Genomic DNA, 17818 nt, shown 5'->3' on the forward strand with positions numbered 1-17818 from the left:
AAAGGAAACAATCAACTCCAACTGATACAGTCTGAAATATGCTCCATTTGTAACAATGTCAGATAGGAATTTGATGTCTGCACGGATAGATTAATATACCCTTACAGCGGGCTTGCAGTCTGACACTGTGCGATTGCTTGCTTGGATGTCAGCCATTACGTAGTGGCTTGAACTATGTGATTATAGAGTCTGCTGCAGCCGGAGTCCAGGTGTAAGCAGTTCTGCAATGTGCATGACTGACAGTGCTTGCAGGGGAGGAAAGCTGGCTATGGGGTTGCTTGGGAGATCATAGTGCTATGCAGGGATCCAGGCGCTCCTTGCTTGTGGCGGAGCTTTCTAGAAAATGTGTTCTTACGACACTAAACGCAATGAGTGGTCTTCTGTACTCTAGTGTTTTCAAAATGCTACAATTCTTAATTTTCACCCTGCTGTAACTTTAGTTGTGCTCATTAACTTTCCGCCTGTTTATAGGTTGCATATTCCAACTAGGTGGAAGGTTAGCACCAGGTATGAAATGTGGGAAATGGGAGAAAACACTATTCCAATTATTTACTTTGAGCAATTTTCGATTTTCTCATTAAACTATTATCTAATTGGGTCAGTTCGATATAGAGACTGCAGTACAATTAATTTGAAGGCAATGCCATGAATAAACAATGTTGCTTGTTCGTTAACATTGGGGCTTTTTTATTGTTCGTTTTAAAGTATGAAATATATGGTATCACTGTCATATATTGATGAACTTATTTTTTTACAGGGATTCTCTGGCCCTGTTGGTCCTGCAGGCATAATTGGCCCAACAGGCAAACTGGTAAGTTGTATTTATTTATGTACACTTGCCTTTCACGGTTTGCATTTCATTGGTAGAAGGTTTCTGCCATAAAGTAACATTCACATTTTGCGTTTTCATAACTGTTAACATGTTTGCGGTAAATTGTATGCTTATAACTACATCTGTGTGGGTTCCAACTCAGACTGGGCGACTCACAAGAGGGACAGAGCACTCAGACTCACTTTAGATGTGTTATTTACACTCGAGTAAACTGCCCCAGATTCACTAAAGGAAACGGAAGTCCACATCAGACTAATTCGCAAAGGCTTGAGTAATTCGCTCTCCCTTTCCTCCTTGTCCAGCACGTGCAAATAACGAATGTCCAATGTACACTTACAAAGTATCTGTAAGCACTGCTCTCATTTTCTGAGACGGCCTCGGAGTTCCATGGAAACAGCAAAGCACACAGCAGTGATTGGAACGCCTTGATATTGACCACCGACTGTGAGATATATTTATGGGATCACTGGTAATGTGGGAAGGACTTTACCCCCAATCAACAGCGCCCCACAAACAGTCCTTGAGATTCTATCTAGCCCTGTCTATGGCTCATCCAGAACCAGTGAGTCTCTCCCCCTTGAGTCATGGTAAGCCAAGAACCAAGCCGGTGTATAGAAATAATATATTTTTATTTATTATGTAACATTTTTTTATTTGCACTAGTTCACATGACATGCAACATTCTCTGTGGCACCAAAACAAAGATTCAATCCACATCAAAATTGCGACACTTTACTTTGCAAAAACAATTTGACACATGCAGCGATCTAGAGGGTTTATTTCCGTGTGCGCTTAGCAAGGCATTACAGTATGGTTTAACTTCACATTTCAACTGGCGCTGCAACATTAGAATAGCTGACAGTCTTATTGCACAACAAACGTTTCTGAACAGACACTTTGAATTTATTTTTAGAACCCTTTCTCATCACCCCTTTGCAATACAAAATCTCCCTTCCCTCAGGAAACACTTTCTCACTCTCTGTAGAGAGTGTACATTTCAATTAGGGACTTCACTTTATTTCATTTAGAAAGACACCTTTCTGCCCCACCACAAAAACCAAGCCAGTCAATTAAATCCAGCACCCCTCTGCTTCAAGGGAAGCTCGGAGGAATGGGTAATCCTTAGGAATTTCCATTTTACAAGGACGCCCCTTCCCTTTAGGGGATTTTGGGGTTGGAAAAAATAGAATGGGTGTATCCAATGAATTTGTATAGACTTTGTTTCTTTATTCACACTGGAAGCAACGTTGTTAATTTTGAACTTCAACAAAAGCACCCTGTGTGATTTGGCTATAGGGAAATTCATTATCTTCATTATTTTGTAAAATACTAAGGGTCTACTCCGTTTGCCCCCACCCACTAATTAAGGGGAAGGTATTAACTTTAATAGATCCCCAACAAACTTGGTTCTGTTGGGCAATTACTTACATTGGATCTCTGGGATTGGTGCTTATGAAAGACATCAGGGAAATTCAGGGGTTTGATAATACAGCAACTCAAGGTTCAGGAAGGGAAACCTCCAGCATTCATACCTCTATTTGGCTCTGGTGATTTTTAGGCAGCTCTCCCTGATTTCCATTCTGCGTCCCCTTATGAATCTTAAACCACACCTATAAAAATATCTAAATGATGACATGCCAGCTCATTGTTAATAAGTGTTGATTGGACAACTATCTACCATCCCATCATTCAAGCCTAGCCCCCTCTCTTTGGATAGGCTCCTGTTGTGATTAAGTTTAAATTATGGGAGGCATCAATCCACCCACTGAAATTTACATTTTGGCACATGTCAGTTTGCACTCAAAAACTCCCACATGACAACCTTCTTTAATCGGTGTATATATTTAGATTCCTCTAATCCTGGTGAATTTTTAATGTGTCTTCCGTTTATCTATGGGGTTATCTGCTAACCCCATAAAACCTTAGTCATCACAAGTTGGTTCTGCAGAAAATTCAGCGATTTGACTTTCAGATAAAGAGCTGAGCAAAGCTTTTAGCCCTTGATGGGGAATGGGGAAAATGTCTTATGCATGGACCCACCCTTTCCTCACGCACAGAACTGATATTGAAATATCACCATTACATTATACATTAGGCCTTCTGTTTCTTTTACATATAATTGCGTCTTGCCATATGTATTCGTATTACGCTGACATAGAAATTGTGACTCCATGTGCTCATTATTTTAGGCAGCAAAATGCACTAATTTCCATGATAATTCTACTCTTTCAAAGTTACACATTAAGCCTCAGTCACTTTTGTACTGGAAAGTAGGTCTCATTCACAGGTAATGAAAGGTACTTTTGTGGCTTTGAATTTCGCATACAAGGTACAATAAGTGTATTTCTCTTTCTTTGAAACCATTGATTGATAAACTATCAAAACTGCATAAATACCACCCACCATTTTTTTTAATTCTGTAATACAATCATTACCTTTCAATTTTAAAAACTGATTGGTCAACACAAGACTCGGAACCATCAAGTAGGGTGCACCGTTGGTTCATTATAGTTTATCATATAAAACTCAGGTAGAAGAAAAGCCTACTGAGAGTAATTTCACTTAAATAAGTGTATGCCCCATAATAACAGTGCAGATGTTCAAGGAAAATATAATCAAGTAAGAGGGATGGGCGGGCCCTAATCTAAATGGGAACATGTTCATGATTCCATGTCCCTGTAGTCTACGAACGTTCTTAGCCAGGGCTGTATCCCCTGAGTGGTTCACAAAAAGTCACTCGCAGCTTTTGGGCAATCCCACGGTCCAGCACCCTTCTGTGGTGATCTGTAGCCAATGTTGAAAGCCTGGGGCTCATTGTCCAGCTGATAGTTGATTTCTTCCGGTCTGTCGCAGGTGGATTTTCAGACTGCAGTCGCAAGCCAAGGACGGTGTGCACAGTTGGATAGCCTTGCCCCCATCAAGGCTTGCTGCAGCTTTGACTTCCTCTCAGTTCTGGCTTTTACACATAGCCAGGTTTTGGGGACAACACCCCAACAGGTTGTCGACAAGGGCCTTCCTCTTGCATTCCAGAGACTGGGTGACCTTCCATCTACTCTGTGTGAGTCCCTCTCTCCACCTCTTTACTGATGTTCCTTTCCTTCTGCCTCTCTCTCGCTCTCTGTTTCTTTCTTTATTTCTCTCTTTCTGAGGTTCTCTTCTAATGGTAGCCTCCTCCTCACTCCTTCTTTTCTCCTCCACTTTGATCTTTCTCTCCTCCAGTTGCAACATCTCCGTTTCACACCTTTCTCCTCCTCCTTGATCACCATCAGGATTTACCTGTTGACAGGAAAACAATGTTTCCTCTTTCACTGACGAGATACTGCAAACTTGTAAAACAGGTGTTATTAAGGCAAAGTTGATGAGCGCCCATTCTGTACTATCCACATCAGTTCAATATTCTGCTACCTTTAAGGCATTCAAAGCAAAACAATTTGCATGGGGAAAGTCTTATGCTTAATCTTCTCCTTTGGCCTTTGCCAAAAAAAGATTTTGTTCAAGGTCTAAGCCAGCAGTCTCCTCCACTACCATCCTCCTTGACATCCCTTCAGATCCTTACTCTCTCTTGCTGTCCTTCCTTTTTTCTTGATCTTTTCCTGCTCCCACCCCTACCTCTCCCTCACACTTTTCCTCTCTTCCTCCCTCTCTTCTTACATTTCACAAATCAGCTTAGCTGACCTCCTTCCAAATGACTGCTTTGGTGCTGACACTCCCCTCTTTATACCAGGGCCTATGAGAGAATTGGGACACTAATGGGTTTATCAAGAACACCTGGGCCTTGTGAAGGTGGAATCAAGGTAATGGTTTGCATGGATCATACCCTTCTCCTTAACATGTGCACCAAATTCTCTTTTGATTACTCATTGCAGCTCTTGGGTCTCATAAAAAGGGAAGCTTCTATCTTAGTTAGGCAGCCCAGTCATGGGGGCCACCTAGCTCTGGCATGGCTTCACCATGCGTACCTGTGTGTCCCTGGGTTCTCCCATATCTTTCTTCTGCCCTCACCTCTTGTGCGTCTTCGTACCGGGCTAATTATGTGGAGAACAACCGGTGAGTTTGTGAATGCCTCTGTGATCCCATTTTCAGACTACATACGCCTGTCTCTGTTCCCCCTAGCAATCTATGTTAAGACCAAGAACCTAACTAGCATCTCTGGCCCAGGAGAGCGAGCTGGGAATGGGGAAGAGGCCCTGTGGGGTCACTTTGTACTGCCATCATAGCCATCATCGCTGAGTGGGTTGCATTGCCCGACCCCTAGAGTCACGCAAACCCCTTTCTCGAGCTGTTCACATGTCACTTTGTTATACCAAATAATGGTAAATAGCAAATAGATACATTCTGAAAACTAGATCCTGCTAAACGGTTGAGGGTATAAATTAGAGAATGCGGGATAGAAATGGCAAAACACATAGGAAAATACTATAATGACAAAAGGCATTCGAAAAATGTTGGCCATGTCTTCTAAGTGGAGTACGGATTAAGAGACAGACATTTTTCAATCTTGTGAAGTATTTTAGAATGCGAGTTTAGAGCTGGTACAAATAATGATTTTTGTAAAATTGTCATGATGGGATGCAGCTGAATCCCATTTCTCTTACCGCGCGCAGATCAGGGATTCCACAACATTGGTGTTTTCTTTATAGTTCTTGATTTATTTAGTTTTTGAGCTATTTTATCTGACTGAAGTTATCAATAGAAACTGATTCGTTTAAGATAATGGCTGTGTCAAAATAATTACTGTATCAGTATGGAGCAGCAATTTCAATGAAAAACATCACTTTTTATCTACAGGGAAACAAAGGTGAAAAGGGATCAAAGGGTGAATTAGTAAGTGAATCACTCTTTTTTCTTCACTGAATTAACTTATTTATGCTTTGTTCATTCTGTTTGTAGGACCTGGACTATTGTCACAAATTCATTAATGTACAATATTTTGTAAATAATGCTTTTTAACTGAAGCATGGTCCTTACTTGAAGTAACATTCCCTAGTGTTTTTGGTATTTTTATATTGTTATAATATGTTCGTTTTATTTTATTCTTCGTTCATGTGTTTCTCATTTCTTTACACAGGTTCTGTGTGATATTAATGTTGTAAATAACATTGTTGACAATTTTTCCATCCCAACACACAGCTTTTCCAATATATCATAGGCCTCTTATAATTATATAAGCAAACTCCAGTCCTGGAATATGTGGGGGAAGTGCTGGCCAGTGGGAGAGAAAAAGAACATTGGCCATCAATACAAGTTTTTGGTGTGGTAAAAAGTGGTGGTAATTCCCTTACCACTATTTTTGGCAGTAGCAGAATTACTGTCTTTTTTACCGTACTGTTGAATTTCGAGTTTGGAGGAAAAATGAAGGATTCACTCCCAGCAAAAAGCTGGAGGTAAATTCTCCACTTTTCCTCCAAAGATCGGCAGATTTACCACAGTAGAATTACGGTTTGTGGTAAATCTACCAAAATCCCCATGGAATCCAACAGATTCCAAAACTGGGTAATTACACCACTTTACCACCACTCGTAATCCCGTGGTAAACCCATGGGACCCAATGGTGATAACAATAAACCATTTTGGCAGTAATTTGGTGGATTTACTGCCAAATTTCTGTCAATTTCGTAATTAGGCCGATTTTTCTTCCAATGTTTTTTAATGCAAGTATCACTGGATATGCTTTCCACTCACCCACACAAGTCTCTTTTCACTTTACTACTGTTAAAGGTGTACACCCCATTTCTTTTTCCCCAACCCACTTTCTGATAAATGTCACCTTTATTTGTTTGAAATCATTTCCATTGGCCTTGCTGTCATGTGGTTTGTCTCACAACAAATGCCAGCACTATCACTGTAAACCATATTTCCATGGCGCCTGTGACCAAATAAGATCAGGAGGCCTTCCACCACTAAATGCCAGTATCTCCTACCCACCTCCTTGTTGGTTGTGCTCAAAGCAGGTCATAAGGCCTGTCAAAACTATACCAGCAGTGCCCTGCATTTCCTGCTGCTTGTACCCAAGCCGGATCATGAGGTCTATGACCAGTACATTCCAGTGATTCTCCCTTTCCTGCTTGTTGTGCTCAAAGAAAATCATGAAGCCTCGCTCAACAACATAGACCAGCATCTCCACTGTAAAACACATATATGATGAATAATATCCCCTCTGCAGATTCCTTAGCTTTAGAATGTCCACTCTGCATGCTGTCACCTTGGAGAATTTGAATCATGCTCACTTAACACAATGTGGCACCACCAACATGCATGTTGCAACAGGGCCATCCTCACGGCCCCCACCGTGGACTGTTTACATGCTATAAGTGACTTCTTCCACCCCAAGCCCAGCAGTAACTTTTGAAACACCACAGGCTGTGGAACTTCGGAACATGCTCGGAGCCGTGTTGATCCAATGCTCGCGCAAGTTTAAATTCTTTTTCAATTTGTTGCCATTTTTAAAATCGGTTTGCCGAAATGAGTAAGAAACTAAGCTTTCTAGTGTCCTGCTCTCTCTCCATCACAACTGGTTGGGATAGCCTTCTCCATAGGCTGGACCGGAAATAGTTTCTCCAAAAGAAGGTGCTGCCTCTTTAAATCTTATAGAATGGTGCTAGGCACGCATGATCATCCCTCCGCGCACCTGGCCCAGCCCTGCCCTCAAACGTGCATCACCAACTGATACCTCCAAGTTCTTGTTTTTCCGCCTATCTGGTTGGACATAAACAAAATTCTTCATGTGCCTTCCTTTTCGGGGGATTCTTTTTCTACTGTTTGATGTTTACCTTCTCTGATCAATTCAATTGGTCACATTTTTTGATCAACATTCCCTCCTTCTCCGAGCGTGCCCCTGACAAAAGAGCTCAAGCGGTGCATTGATTGAGGTAAGCCCTTCTCCTGCGATAGACTGTCACAGAGCCTGTGTCAGTGTTCGCGGGAACTTCCATCCGGTGAGTTCCTGTCATTTCTTTGTGGGCATAAAACCCATGTCATTGAGGACTCGTTTAGTGTCCATGCTAAAGACGGTCTGGAACTACCGGCCACTTTGAGCTTGGTGGAAGGTTGGACGACTTGACATTCTAGAAGTAATAGGGAATAAGTACCGGCCGCAGTCTCCGATTCAGCATCGCCTTTTGGCACCAGACAACCTTTTCATTCCAGACGAGGTACAGAATGTACCGCAGATGAGTGTTACTGCATTGGCATCCCCCTAAACAGGCACAAATCAGAGTATCCAAGAAGATGGGAAGGTGGAGACTAGTTCCCTTCTTGTGGAGGTTGTGTCTAAATCACTCCAGGGTCCCATTTAACGCTAAGTTGCACTGGCAGTTCCTAAGCTAGTTACATCCGTACCGGCAAATGAAAAACAAGGCATGTGCTCTTCAGACCCCCATAAGAGGAAGGATTATAGGCTTTGGTACACTTGGCTCAGACTTTGGTACCGGTAGAGTCAGGCTTCGGTACCGGTAGAGGCTGCTTCTAAACACAACAAGCATAAATATAAGCACAAACATAAGCATGTGTGAAGAATGTTAAGAGTGTGCAATATTCCCCTACAGAACCTATTTAGGTTTCTAATTCTGAGGTTGATCATTTCAATCCTTTGAAGTACTTCACAGTACTGCCCCAGGAGCATTTTGGGGAACCTGTCAGAGAAAAGTAGTCTCCCATTCCACAATTCTTTACAGCATGGAGCATTCCCTTGGCTTCCCAGCCCAGGTACTGAGTTTGCTTATGAATGTTCCGGTGCCTAGACCAGTGTTGTTGAATGTGCGCCAAAATACTGGTATCACTTCTCTAGCACCTTCATTACCCAGGGCTGAGATACCAACATTAGTGTATGCTTATACAGCTCCTATGGCTTTTTTAGAAGGAGAATCTTTTACAGGTACCTTCTACAGATTTCATTGAGTCAATAACTTCTTCAATTATGCAGTCAGTTATACCTGAGGTTTTGGAGGTTTTGGCCAACAACTTTTTGATAGGCAGCTTCCAGAGAATTCTATGGTACCCACTCCTATGATCAAAGTACAATTTTACCCCCATCTGCCAAATGTGGAGAAATCCCTTCTTCTTTGGATAGGGTGGACGTAGCTCCCATTCATTCTGCAGAACAGGTCAATCTCATAATGTCCAAAGCGATGTAGGCTTTAGACTTTCTGCCTCACGTAAAGCCTGCTGCTTCAAACCATTTTTCAAGCCTCTATTCCTCTTCTTCAGATAAGCCACTCTTGGCAATGGAGGTATCATTAATAAAACACGCAATGCACAATTGGTCAAACCCTTATTCTGAGCCTATAATTTCCAAATCCTTGGATTCCAAATACATAAACTCCTAAGTATGAACCTTTCGTCATTATGAGAAATTTGCCTGCACAATCAGTGGTAGTTTCTGTAGCTCTTAGTAAGAGCAAAGGCCCAATTCAGAATCCTCAAACTGTCCTGGATACAGATTCTAAAGTGTGGTAATCTCAGAGCAAGAGGATTTACTAGAAATCCATCCAATCCCTCAGACAAGTTAATGCGGCCTGTGTTCTGCCTGGGTATAACTTAGAAAAGTGGGAAATAATGGAAACGTGGGTGACTTCCCTGCTGATGCTCAGGAGGACATTTTCTTTTGGTTGTTGGGTGGCAAAGATACAACTATGCAACAATTGTATTTTTTCAATAAGGCCTTACCGAAACTACATCCAGGGCTATACATTCTTCAGTTTGTATGATAAGGCATAATTGTCTAAACCCTCATAATTGAATGTGGATGTCCAAGCAATGGTAATGGATTTACCTGTTGACGGGAAATACTCTTTTTCTTCTTCAACTGACGAGGTACTACAAACTTGGAAAATGGGTGTTATTAAGGGAAAGTTGATGAGCACCATTCCTGTACCATCCATTCAGTTCAATCTTCTGTTGCCTTTAGGGCTTTCAAAGGAAGACAATCTGCAAAGGGAACATCTTATGTTTAATGTTCTCCTACATCCTTTGCCAATAAAAGAACAGATTTTGTTCAAGGTCTAAGCCAGCAGTCTCCTCCACACCCATCCATAACCCAAGCTCCCAATAGGGGGCTTCTGCTTGATTACTGCCACAAGAGCAGAGAATTAAAGAAACCGATTATACTGCTTCTACATACATAATGTAGGCCACCAAGTCCTTTAAAAGCAGGACTTTACAGCAGAGGTGCTGATTATTTGAAATAGGAACCTTTTTAAAGACAATTTCAATATATATTTATTGTTATGGGCAATAGTTTTAAACGATAACCTTTTTGAGAGCACTTCCCCTTTAGGGGTCAAACATAACGCCTCATCTAAAACTAGCTTGAATTTGGCATCCAAATGCTTAGTAGTAGCAACTACATACTGAGGGCTTTCCCAGAACTACTTGGCCTTTTACATACATCTGGTTGTAAAGTCGTAGCCTGCCCTTTCTACAATAAAGTGCTGGCAACAAAAGACCTGACCTTATCGGGGTAGCTGCTGAGATTTGCAAATTGAGAAAGTCTATTATAGATCAAGTTCTTCTGTGGAACAATTACTGATGAGGGGAGGCCACCATCTCCCTTGTCAAGCTCATCATCTCCACCCTGGTGTTTCTGGGTGGCTGAGTCCCTAGGACACTTTGCAGAATGTGGCTCTGGACCGGTATGAGGATCCATCACCGGGAGTGGCAAAGAAGACATGGCAGGCAGAGGTGGTGGAATAGGAAGAGTAGGAGGAGGTGGAGGTGGAGGTGCAGGTGGGTGAGCTGCATTCATTAAAACAAATAAGGCCGACTCTCCCTTTAGGTGCTGGCCCTCATTGCTAGAATGGGGCAATGCTAGTGTAGGGTTGCATCTGCTTCAGGTTGAACGTAAACAGGTATGCATGAAAATAAAGAGAGAAAGCAGGTATCTCTCTAATGAGGTGAACACTGGTCAACTCTTGGGATTATGCTGACCCTATCCGCAATAGGAAAACCAGTCTCCAGTACATAGAAGGGCACAATGGGCTCCGACTTTGGAGGCAGCTCTTTCAGAAAAGAAGGAGGTGTATATTTTAGAGGAAAGCCCACTGTCCATTGACCTCATGCCTGTGAAAACTCATGAACAGGCTGGATAATGGTAGTTAGACTGGGCACGTTTCCCTAAGCAGCTGAGATCTTACTTTTCTTTTTGTTTCGAGCATTCAATTTTCTTGCAGTTCCTGACCTTCTTATGTTTTGAATAGTGTGTTGTTTCTTCATCTTACAAGGAGTGCAGCTCCACCTCATTCAATGAGATGAGAACAATGTGATGTGGTCTCTTAAGGGGACATGGCTTCTATGTTGGTCCCTCAGCTACGATACCCAAGGAGATCGCAAAATGACTGCTAATTCTGAGTGTTCTGTAAGGAGATAGCTCTGATGAGCCTTCAAAAAGCATTAAAGGCCAGAGAGTTCCAGGCAAAGGCTGCATGAGAGGGTAGCAGTCCTCAATCACCAGATTGGTCTTTGGAAGTGCAAGACACTCCTTGGAATGAATCCCAGTGGTAGGCCTTTCCCCCTGGGCAGTGGACCATTATTAGGCCTTGTGTGCACCTCTGTGCAAGCCCTGGGGAACTCTGCATTTCTGATTTTTAAAGAACAAAGAGATCCGCCCTCCCAGCCAAGCAGCATGCTGGGCACATGTCAACCGGTCAGGGTAACTGCTATAAAAGTAGACTGATTGCCATGTACTGAGCAAAGTTTTCAAGGCTCTGTGAAGGAAAGCATTTAAGGGTGTCCTGCCTCCTTTTCAGATGCAGTCTAAGCAACCACACTGGAAGTGCCTCACACAATTAAAATGTTTGCCTGTGCATAAGCTATAAGGCTTCAAGAAAAAAGTGCATCATAAGGCTCTGTCTCTAAAACAATCGCCTACACCATTTTGTGCTGAGAAAAGGACTGGCAGTTGGGGCAGGGACCATGGGCAAGGGAGGTCTGTGATGTATTTGCATGTGCACAGACATCCAGCATATTTTTTTTTTCGAATTCCAATGCAAGCCATGTGACAAAATGACTTCTGCCCTGCAAGAGTAAAAGGGTGGGTAGTAGCTTAAGTGCCTATTGTGCCCTCAAACATCTTCATACCAAGCGTGATCCCAATCACAAAGGTAAAACATGCACAGTTAAGAGATAGATATACCTCCTTCGCCTTTTGAGGTCATGTGGGCCGAGGGAAGGCTATACTCTCAAGAGGGGTTTGAATGTCATTCTGTAGCACCCCAAACAGCAATAGTACAACAGTCCACAATAAAGGGAATGTCCAATCAAGGGTCTATAAAAATAAACATTTAATTAAACACACAATCTGCAAAAATAACTAAATAGCAAAACACTAATAACACAGAATATGTGCAGGTAGAAACTCTTGGTCAAGAATTAGGAGTGCAAGGCAAGTAAAAACCACAATGTTTTTAAATGTGTTCGGGTGCAAAAGGGGAATAAAGGTGATCTAAGCAGTTTATAGGGCTGAAAGGTGGATCGAAGGGGCAGTCACCAGTCAATAACACCTTCTGCAGTTCTTGGCAGTTCGACACAGTCGCACCAGGATTCTTGGCGCTATTTGTTCCATTTGATGAGGTTCGAGTGCAGCGGTCATGTTGTTCTAAATGGGCAACAGTGTCGAGCAGGGATCAAACAGGAGTGTTCTGCGTTTTGAAGTTTATGCTTAAAGAAGTGCAGATTGTGAGGGCCACCAGGGCCGGTTCGACAGGTGGTTTGTCTGTGAAGATGCTGGTGACTAAATGCATGGTTCTTACAGGATCGGTTCGATGAAGAGTTCGAGGGGCTGCGGATCGTGATGGCCACCAGCGTCGGTTCAATTGCTGATTCATGATGAAGAGGTTGGAGACTGGATGTGCAGTCCGATTCAAGTGGTTTCATACAACATTCGAGGGTTGGAGCTTGATGATCCACCATGGCCAGTTCAACTGGCAATAAAAATCGGCTGCAATGATGTTGGCGGGTCGAGCAGTGGTTCGAAGGCGGCAGATGCAATAAAGAGCTTGTAGTTTGATCCAAATCAGCAACACACTTAGCTGGCATGTTGCGGCAAGGAACGGATTTGAACATGAACTTTAGCGGTCGTGTTGTTTTAGATGGGGAGCAGCAAATGTCAACCAGAGGCCGAGCAGGAGCTTATGCAGATCAAAGGTGATGCTCCAAGAAGTGTGGACCGTGCGGGACACTAGAGTTGGTTGGACTGTCGGTTCGACGGCAAGGAGGCTGGTGACTGGATGGGCAGTTCGATTCGAGTGGCTACGGTGCTGCGTTTGAAAGTTATGGTTAGAAGGATTGTACAGGTTCTGGTCGGCTGTCGATGAAAATTGGCAATGAACATGCTGGTGGTTCAAAGATGCAATGCAAAGGCAGTGAGTGCAATGATGATCTTCACGTTGGAGCCAGGTTATCGATGCACTCGGCTAGCATGATGCAGCAGCGAATAGGTTGCACTTAAATAAAGCGGGTCAGTGCAGCTATAGAGGATCCTGATTGTTTGATGCAGTCGAATGGGCTCAAATCACAATTTGAACTGGTTTAGTGGCAATAACACAGGGATCCTGGATGCCTTGACTCTCTATATCTGGGAGTACCAATCCAGGGGCTCAAGGGTTACTTTTAGTTCTTGTTCTTGTGCTCGCATACACTGGGGAGGCTGTCCCAGTACTGCAGGTTTACCTCAATGCAGTGAGGTCCTGGGTACCGTTGTAGCTGGCAAAGAGGCAGGTCTTGTCCCAACAGCAGTTCATCCCTGCTGGTCCCTGGGGATGGTTAGTGAAGAGCGTTTGTCTCTGCGTTGGACACCCATTCTTCACCTCACTGGCAGAGGGCTTCGGGGAGATCAACTCTCCTAACAGATGTTCATTGAATTCTTCCTCAAGTATTTTTCCAAAAGTAAATCAAAGGAGGTAGAGACCCCTTCTGGGGAGGGTGCTACCTGCCCTCAAAAAAGAAACAAAGGGAGGCAACCCCCAAGGCTACAATCCTCCAAGCAGCAGCAAGGACAACCTGTCTGGGAAAGAATATACAAACCTGTCCACACCAAAACTGAGCTCCCATGGTACCCCCACCTTTACTTCACCTAGAAAACCTCTCCTACACTTACTGAGTCTACCTTCACTTTGCCAGACATTTACATTATCAAACATTTACTTCTCCATGTCTTTACTTTGTCTGCATCTTCACAGGCCATACATGTGGTTAAGGTTCGCTAAAGGGTAAGGTTGGGATGAAGGGGTGGAAAGGAGGTAGAAAATGGGGTAAAAAAAACAGGATTACAGGGGTCTCCCCCTGTAATGACAAAGTGAATGCTAGGGAAAGTGAAAGACAGGAGAAGTAAAGGTGTGTAGTAAATGTGGCTCAGTGAATGTATGGCAAAGGGCATGCAGGGAAAGTAAAGACATACATCCACCTGACATGTGTAATATCAAATTGATGTGGCATCGATAATTATGAGCTATGTTGACAACCTAATCTTAAACTCAGGTATGGCTTATATTTAAAGTTTTTTTGTGCCACCAGGACAACGTCCTTAGAGTCATGCAGTCTTTGGAATAGGGATGCATATCTCTAATGCTGCCGCTGCGCTGCGGAGACTTGACTGTCATTGCAACTGTCAAATGAGCACCTGTGACATCTGAACTGCTCTGTGGCAATGGAGAGCGCGCACCTCAGTTCAGGCTACTGATGCAGCAGGGCACAAGTCTGCACTCTGCCTTTGGCATGAAGATTATCAAAGGGAAATTAGATTGGCAGATTACCCTTCCAGAGATGGAATTATCTGTAGCAGTTTATTGATTTATTAAAAATCAAAAAAGCCAAGGTTTCTACACCCTTGCCTAATGATAATCCATCACACCTCCACATCAATCTCGGGTCTCGCCCCCTTTCAAGGGAGAATATCCCATAAGTATGGAGGAAAGGGGATAGAACATGGGGGTCATACAAAAATAAATGGCTAAACATTTGCACCTGGACAGTGTGATTTGAATGCATTGCCACATTGCTGAGATAAGGGGAATCGTGCAGTTAAATTACAGTTCAGCGTATCCACGGTGGGGAAAATGAAAAACGCAAAACAGACAGATCCTTGAGATAAAGGATAATGAATGGAGAAAAGAGCACTTTACGTGTCACCAGGGGTCCTTAATATGCATGGTAGGTACTGTGTAAAATGCTTTCTTACACGTGCCTATGTATACATATGTAATTGCATAACAAAATCTGACCGTTGCATATACACGGAATGACCTATAGCATGATCAAATAAACGGAAGTATATCATTTCACAGAATTTGACACCTACAGATAGATAAGTATGTGGCCTGTAACTGTTCACATGGGATATACAGTAAAGTATTAATGGCCAAAACTGTATTCAGGAGAAAAGGCTTACGACAGAAAAAAGTCAGAACGACCATTGCGTTCAATGCGTGTGAGTCACACTGCAACTTGACAAATTAAGTATCCCTGTCAAAGTGCAACATCTACATACACTTTGCTACGTATTTTGCTGGTTGTTGAAGTTTGAGCTTTCCCATGCCGGTGTGGTGTCAAGATGTCGACCACGGATAGGCAATGAGAATGGTGGTTTACAACAACAAAGTCATTGACACATCAGCTTGGTAAATTCATAAAAGAGGGGACCAACTTTGACTCCTTTACCACCTACCATAAAAGTGAAAGCGTACTTGAATAATTTTGAGAAAAGTGGATTTTTTGTATTGTTTTGGAAAAGTGGACAATTTACACCATTTGAATGAAGTATACCTTTGTGTGTCTCCAGGGAAAATATTTAGTTTCCCCCACTTTGCACGTGCAAATGTTTACATGTCCTGCCCTTTACAGCCTGACCACATTGACTTCGTTTTTTGAGATTAAAATCCATTCCTCCTGCCACATTTCAAAATCTGCTTTTTACCAAACCAAATGTATGTTAATCAGCGAACATTCCTACTGTATGCATAGGCATACACTAAAAAATGTTTAATTTGCACATTTGTTTTTTTCTACCTTAGTGAATCAGGCCCTGTAAACACATTTAGAAGTTCCTGGGTACTGGGGGTACTGTTGAGCATTATCTCTGATGAGGATATATCCTCCTTGGTATAGAGTGTGTTCCAGACAGTGGATTTTGTAGCAGGTGCACTTTTGTTCCTTACCCTTCTCACATATTTTGATTACAGTTTATGATTATCTAGAACTAAAACAAAGGAAGGCGTGTTCATTCCGTAATGTACTCTATTGGCTGGGGCATACATTTAAATGACAAATGTGACTGTCATGTGAATATTTACTTTCCTTCTTCTTCTGTTCGTAGGGACCCCGAGGACCAAGGGGACATCCAGGCCCACCTGTAAGTAGCAACATTGAATTTCATCAAAGTGTGCGAGAAGGGTGGAGATTTGGTCTGGTGGCTCATTTGGAAATTGGAAACTGGAGACCTGGCTTCTAAACCTTGCTCCAGCATTTGAGAAATAATTGTGTTATTCTGGGGAAATCGCTTGGTCTAACTGTGCCTAGAATTGCACTTAAATTGTAAATACGGGGAATGTAAAACCCACCTGTACAGAATCCAGTGCTGTCAAAATAACATGTTCCCACCCAGCCCCTCCTCCACATTACACACTTGTATATCTAATCTGGTTTTAACATGATACCAAACACCAAATCTCAGGCACTTCCTTGAGTTGTATTTCCTCAACAAACTATTTTACTCGACTTTTGAGTAAAGTATTTCCGTTGCATTGTTTTTCCGATATTTTCCTCAAGTTTCCATTTTTATTTTTATTCACCAATCACTAACTCTGGCAACTCTCAGAGGGCCCCGAATGGAGGGGTCTGGAAACTTCGCCTCTCGAGATTTACGTATCCCAGCATCCCTCACCAGCATAGTTAATGATGAAGTATCACGAGAGTCATAGTCCAAAATATCCAGAGGCCGTAGATTGAAGAACTCCACCCAAGTGACTAACATATAATCCTTAACCATTATCATCTACACATATCCCCTTACCCTTACCCCCTAGCTTCTACACATTGTCCCTAACCCCTAGCTGGTTACCCCTAATGACTGGTCTCGGTCCATAACGTCTACCTAGAATACCCTACACCCTGAATACTAATCACTGGCTGCTAAACTGTAGCTCTAAAACAGGGTTGTTGAACTTTGGGCGTCAATGCCGGGAATCCTGATGGGTTTTCAGGATAGCCCTCATTAATATTCATGAGGAAAAATGTGATACATTTAGAATCAATGTATGCAAATGTATCTCATGAATATTAATGAGGGGTACCCTGAAAACACAACATGGATCTAACCCTTAACCTTGGGTTGGTGGAAAACCCTGCCATCGAATTACCCCTAAATCCTAGTCACCAAATCCTAACCAACATCCCTAATCTTGAATAATAAATACTAGCCCATAGCTCCTAGCCACCATTCCCCAAATCCTTGGCCATTAACCCCTAGACCTTGACAATTAACCAAAAACATTTAGACCTTAACAACAGACAAATAATTCCCTAGCCGCAAGTCCTCACCTCCTAACTTGAACCCTATAGAGCTCATTTTTTAAAAAGAGCTATTTGGTCTGCTCCATACCATTTTCGAAATGTGCACTATGAAGTGGAAAAGAAAGTGTTAAAATGTTTACATGCTTTTTTGCACTCTGTTGTGAAAAAAAGTGTAAATGCCTCCTGTCATTTACGAATGTCAGACAGCATTTATACTGGATTCCTTTGGAAGGCATTGGTTTTACACCAGCATGAACAAATCATGAAAATATCATGCTAACATTAAACCATGTGATTTGTGAATGCAAAGCGGGGACATGTGGCAGACAGTGTAAATGTTTCATGCCCCCACTCCATCTCCACCTACAAAAACCACAAAAATGCCCCACAGCCCAAAAATGGCGCTGAGACCCGGAGACAGACATAACACTATTAGGACTTGTATTGCACTATATTTTTGCACTCTGGGGACATGGAATATTAGTC

The 17818-nt window shown here is 42.6% G+C and overlaps 1 protein-coding gene across 1 annotated transcript in view; it reads left to right on the forward strand.

Annotated features, from left to right (window-relative positions):
- COL24A1 (collagen type XXIV alpha 1 chain) overlaps positions 1-17818 on the forward strand; it is a 910546-nt gene that overhangs the window by 850946 nt on the left and 41782 nt on the right. The window contains exons 52-54 of the mRNA XM_069641689.1: positions 758-811; positions 5621-5656; positions 16137-16172. Coding sequence (XP_069497790.1) covers positions 758-811; positions 5621-5656; positions 16137-16172 — 126 coding nt within the window. The remainder of the gene's footprint in view (positions 1-757; positions 812-5620; positions 5657-16136; positions 16173-17818) is intronic.

The sequence above is a fragment of the Ambystoma mexicanum genome, chromosome 1q (genome assembly GCF_040938575.1).
Source record: "Ambystoma mexicanum isolate Mex_15411 chromosome 1q, UKY_AmexF1_1, whole genome shotgun sequence".
In the NCBI taxonomy this organism is placed as follows: Eukaryota; Metazoa; Chordata; class Amphibia; order Caudata; family Ambystomatidae; genus Ambystoma; species Ambystoma mexicanum.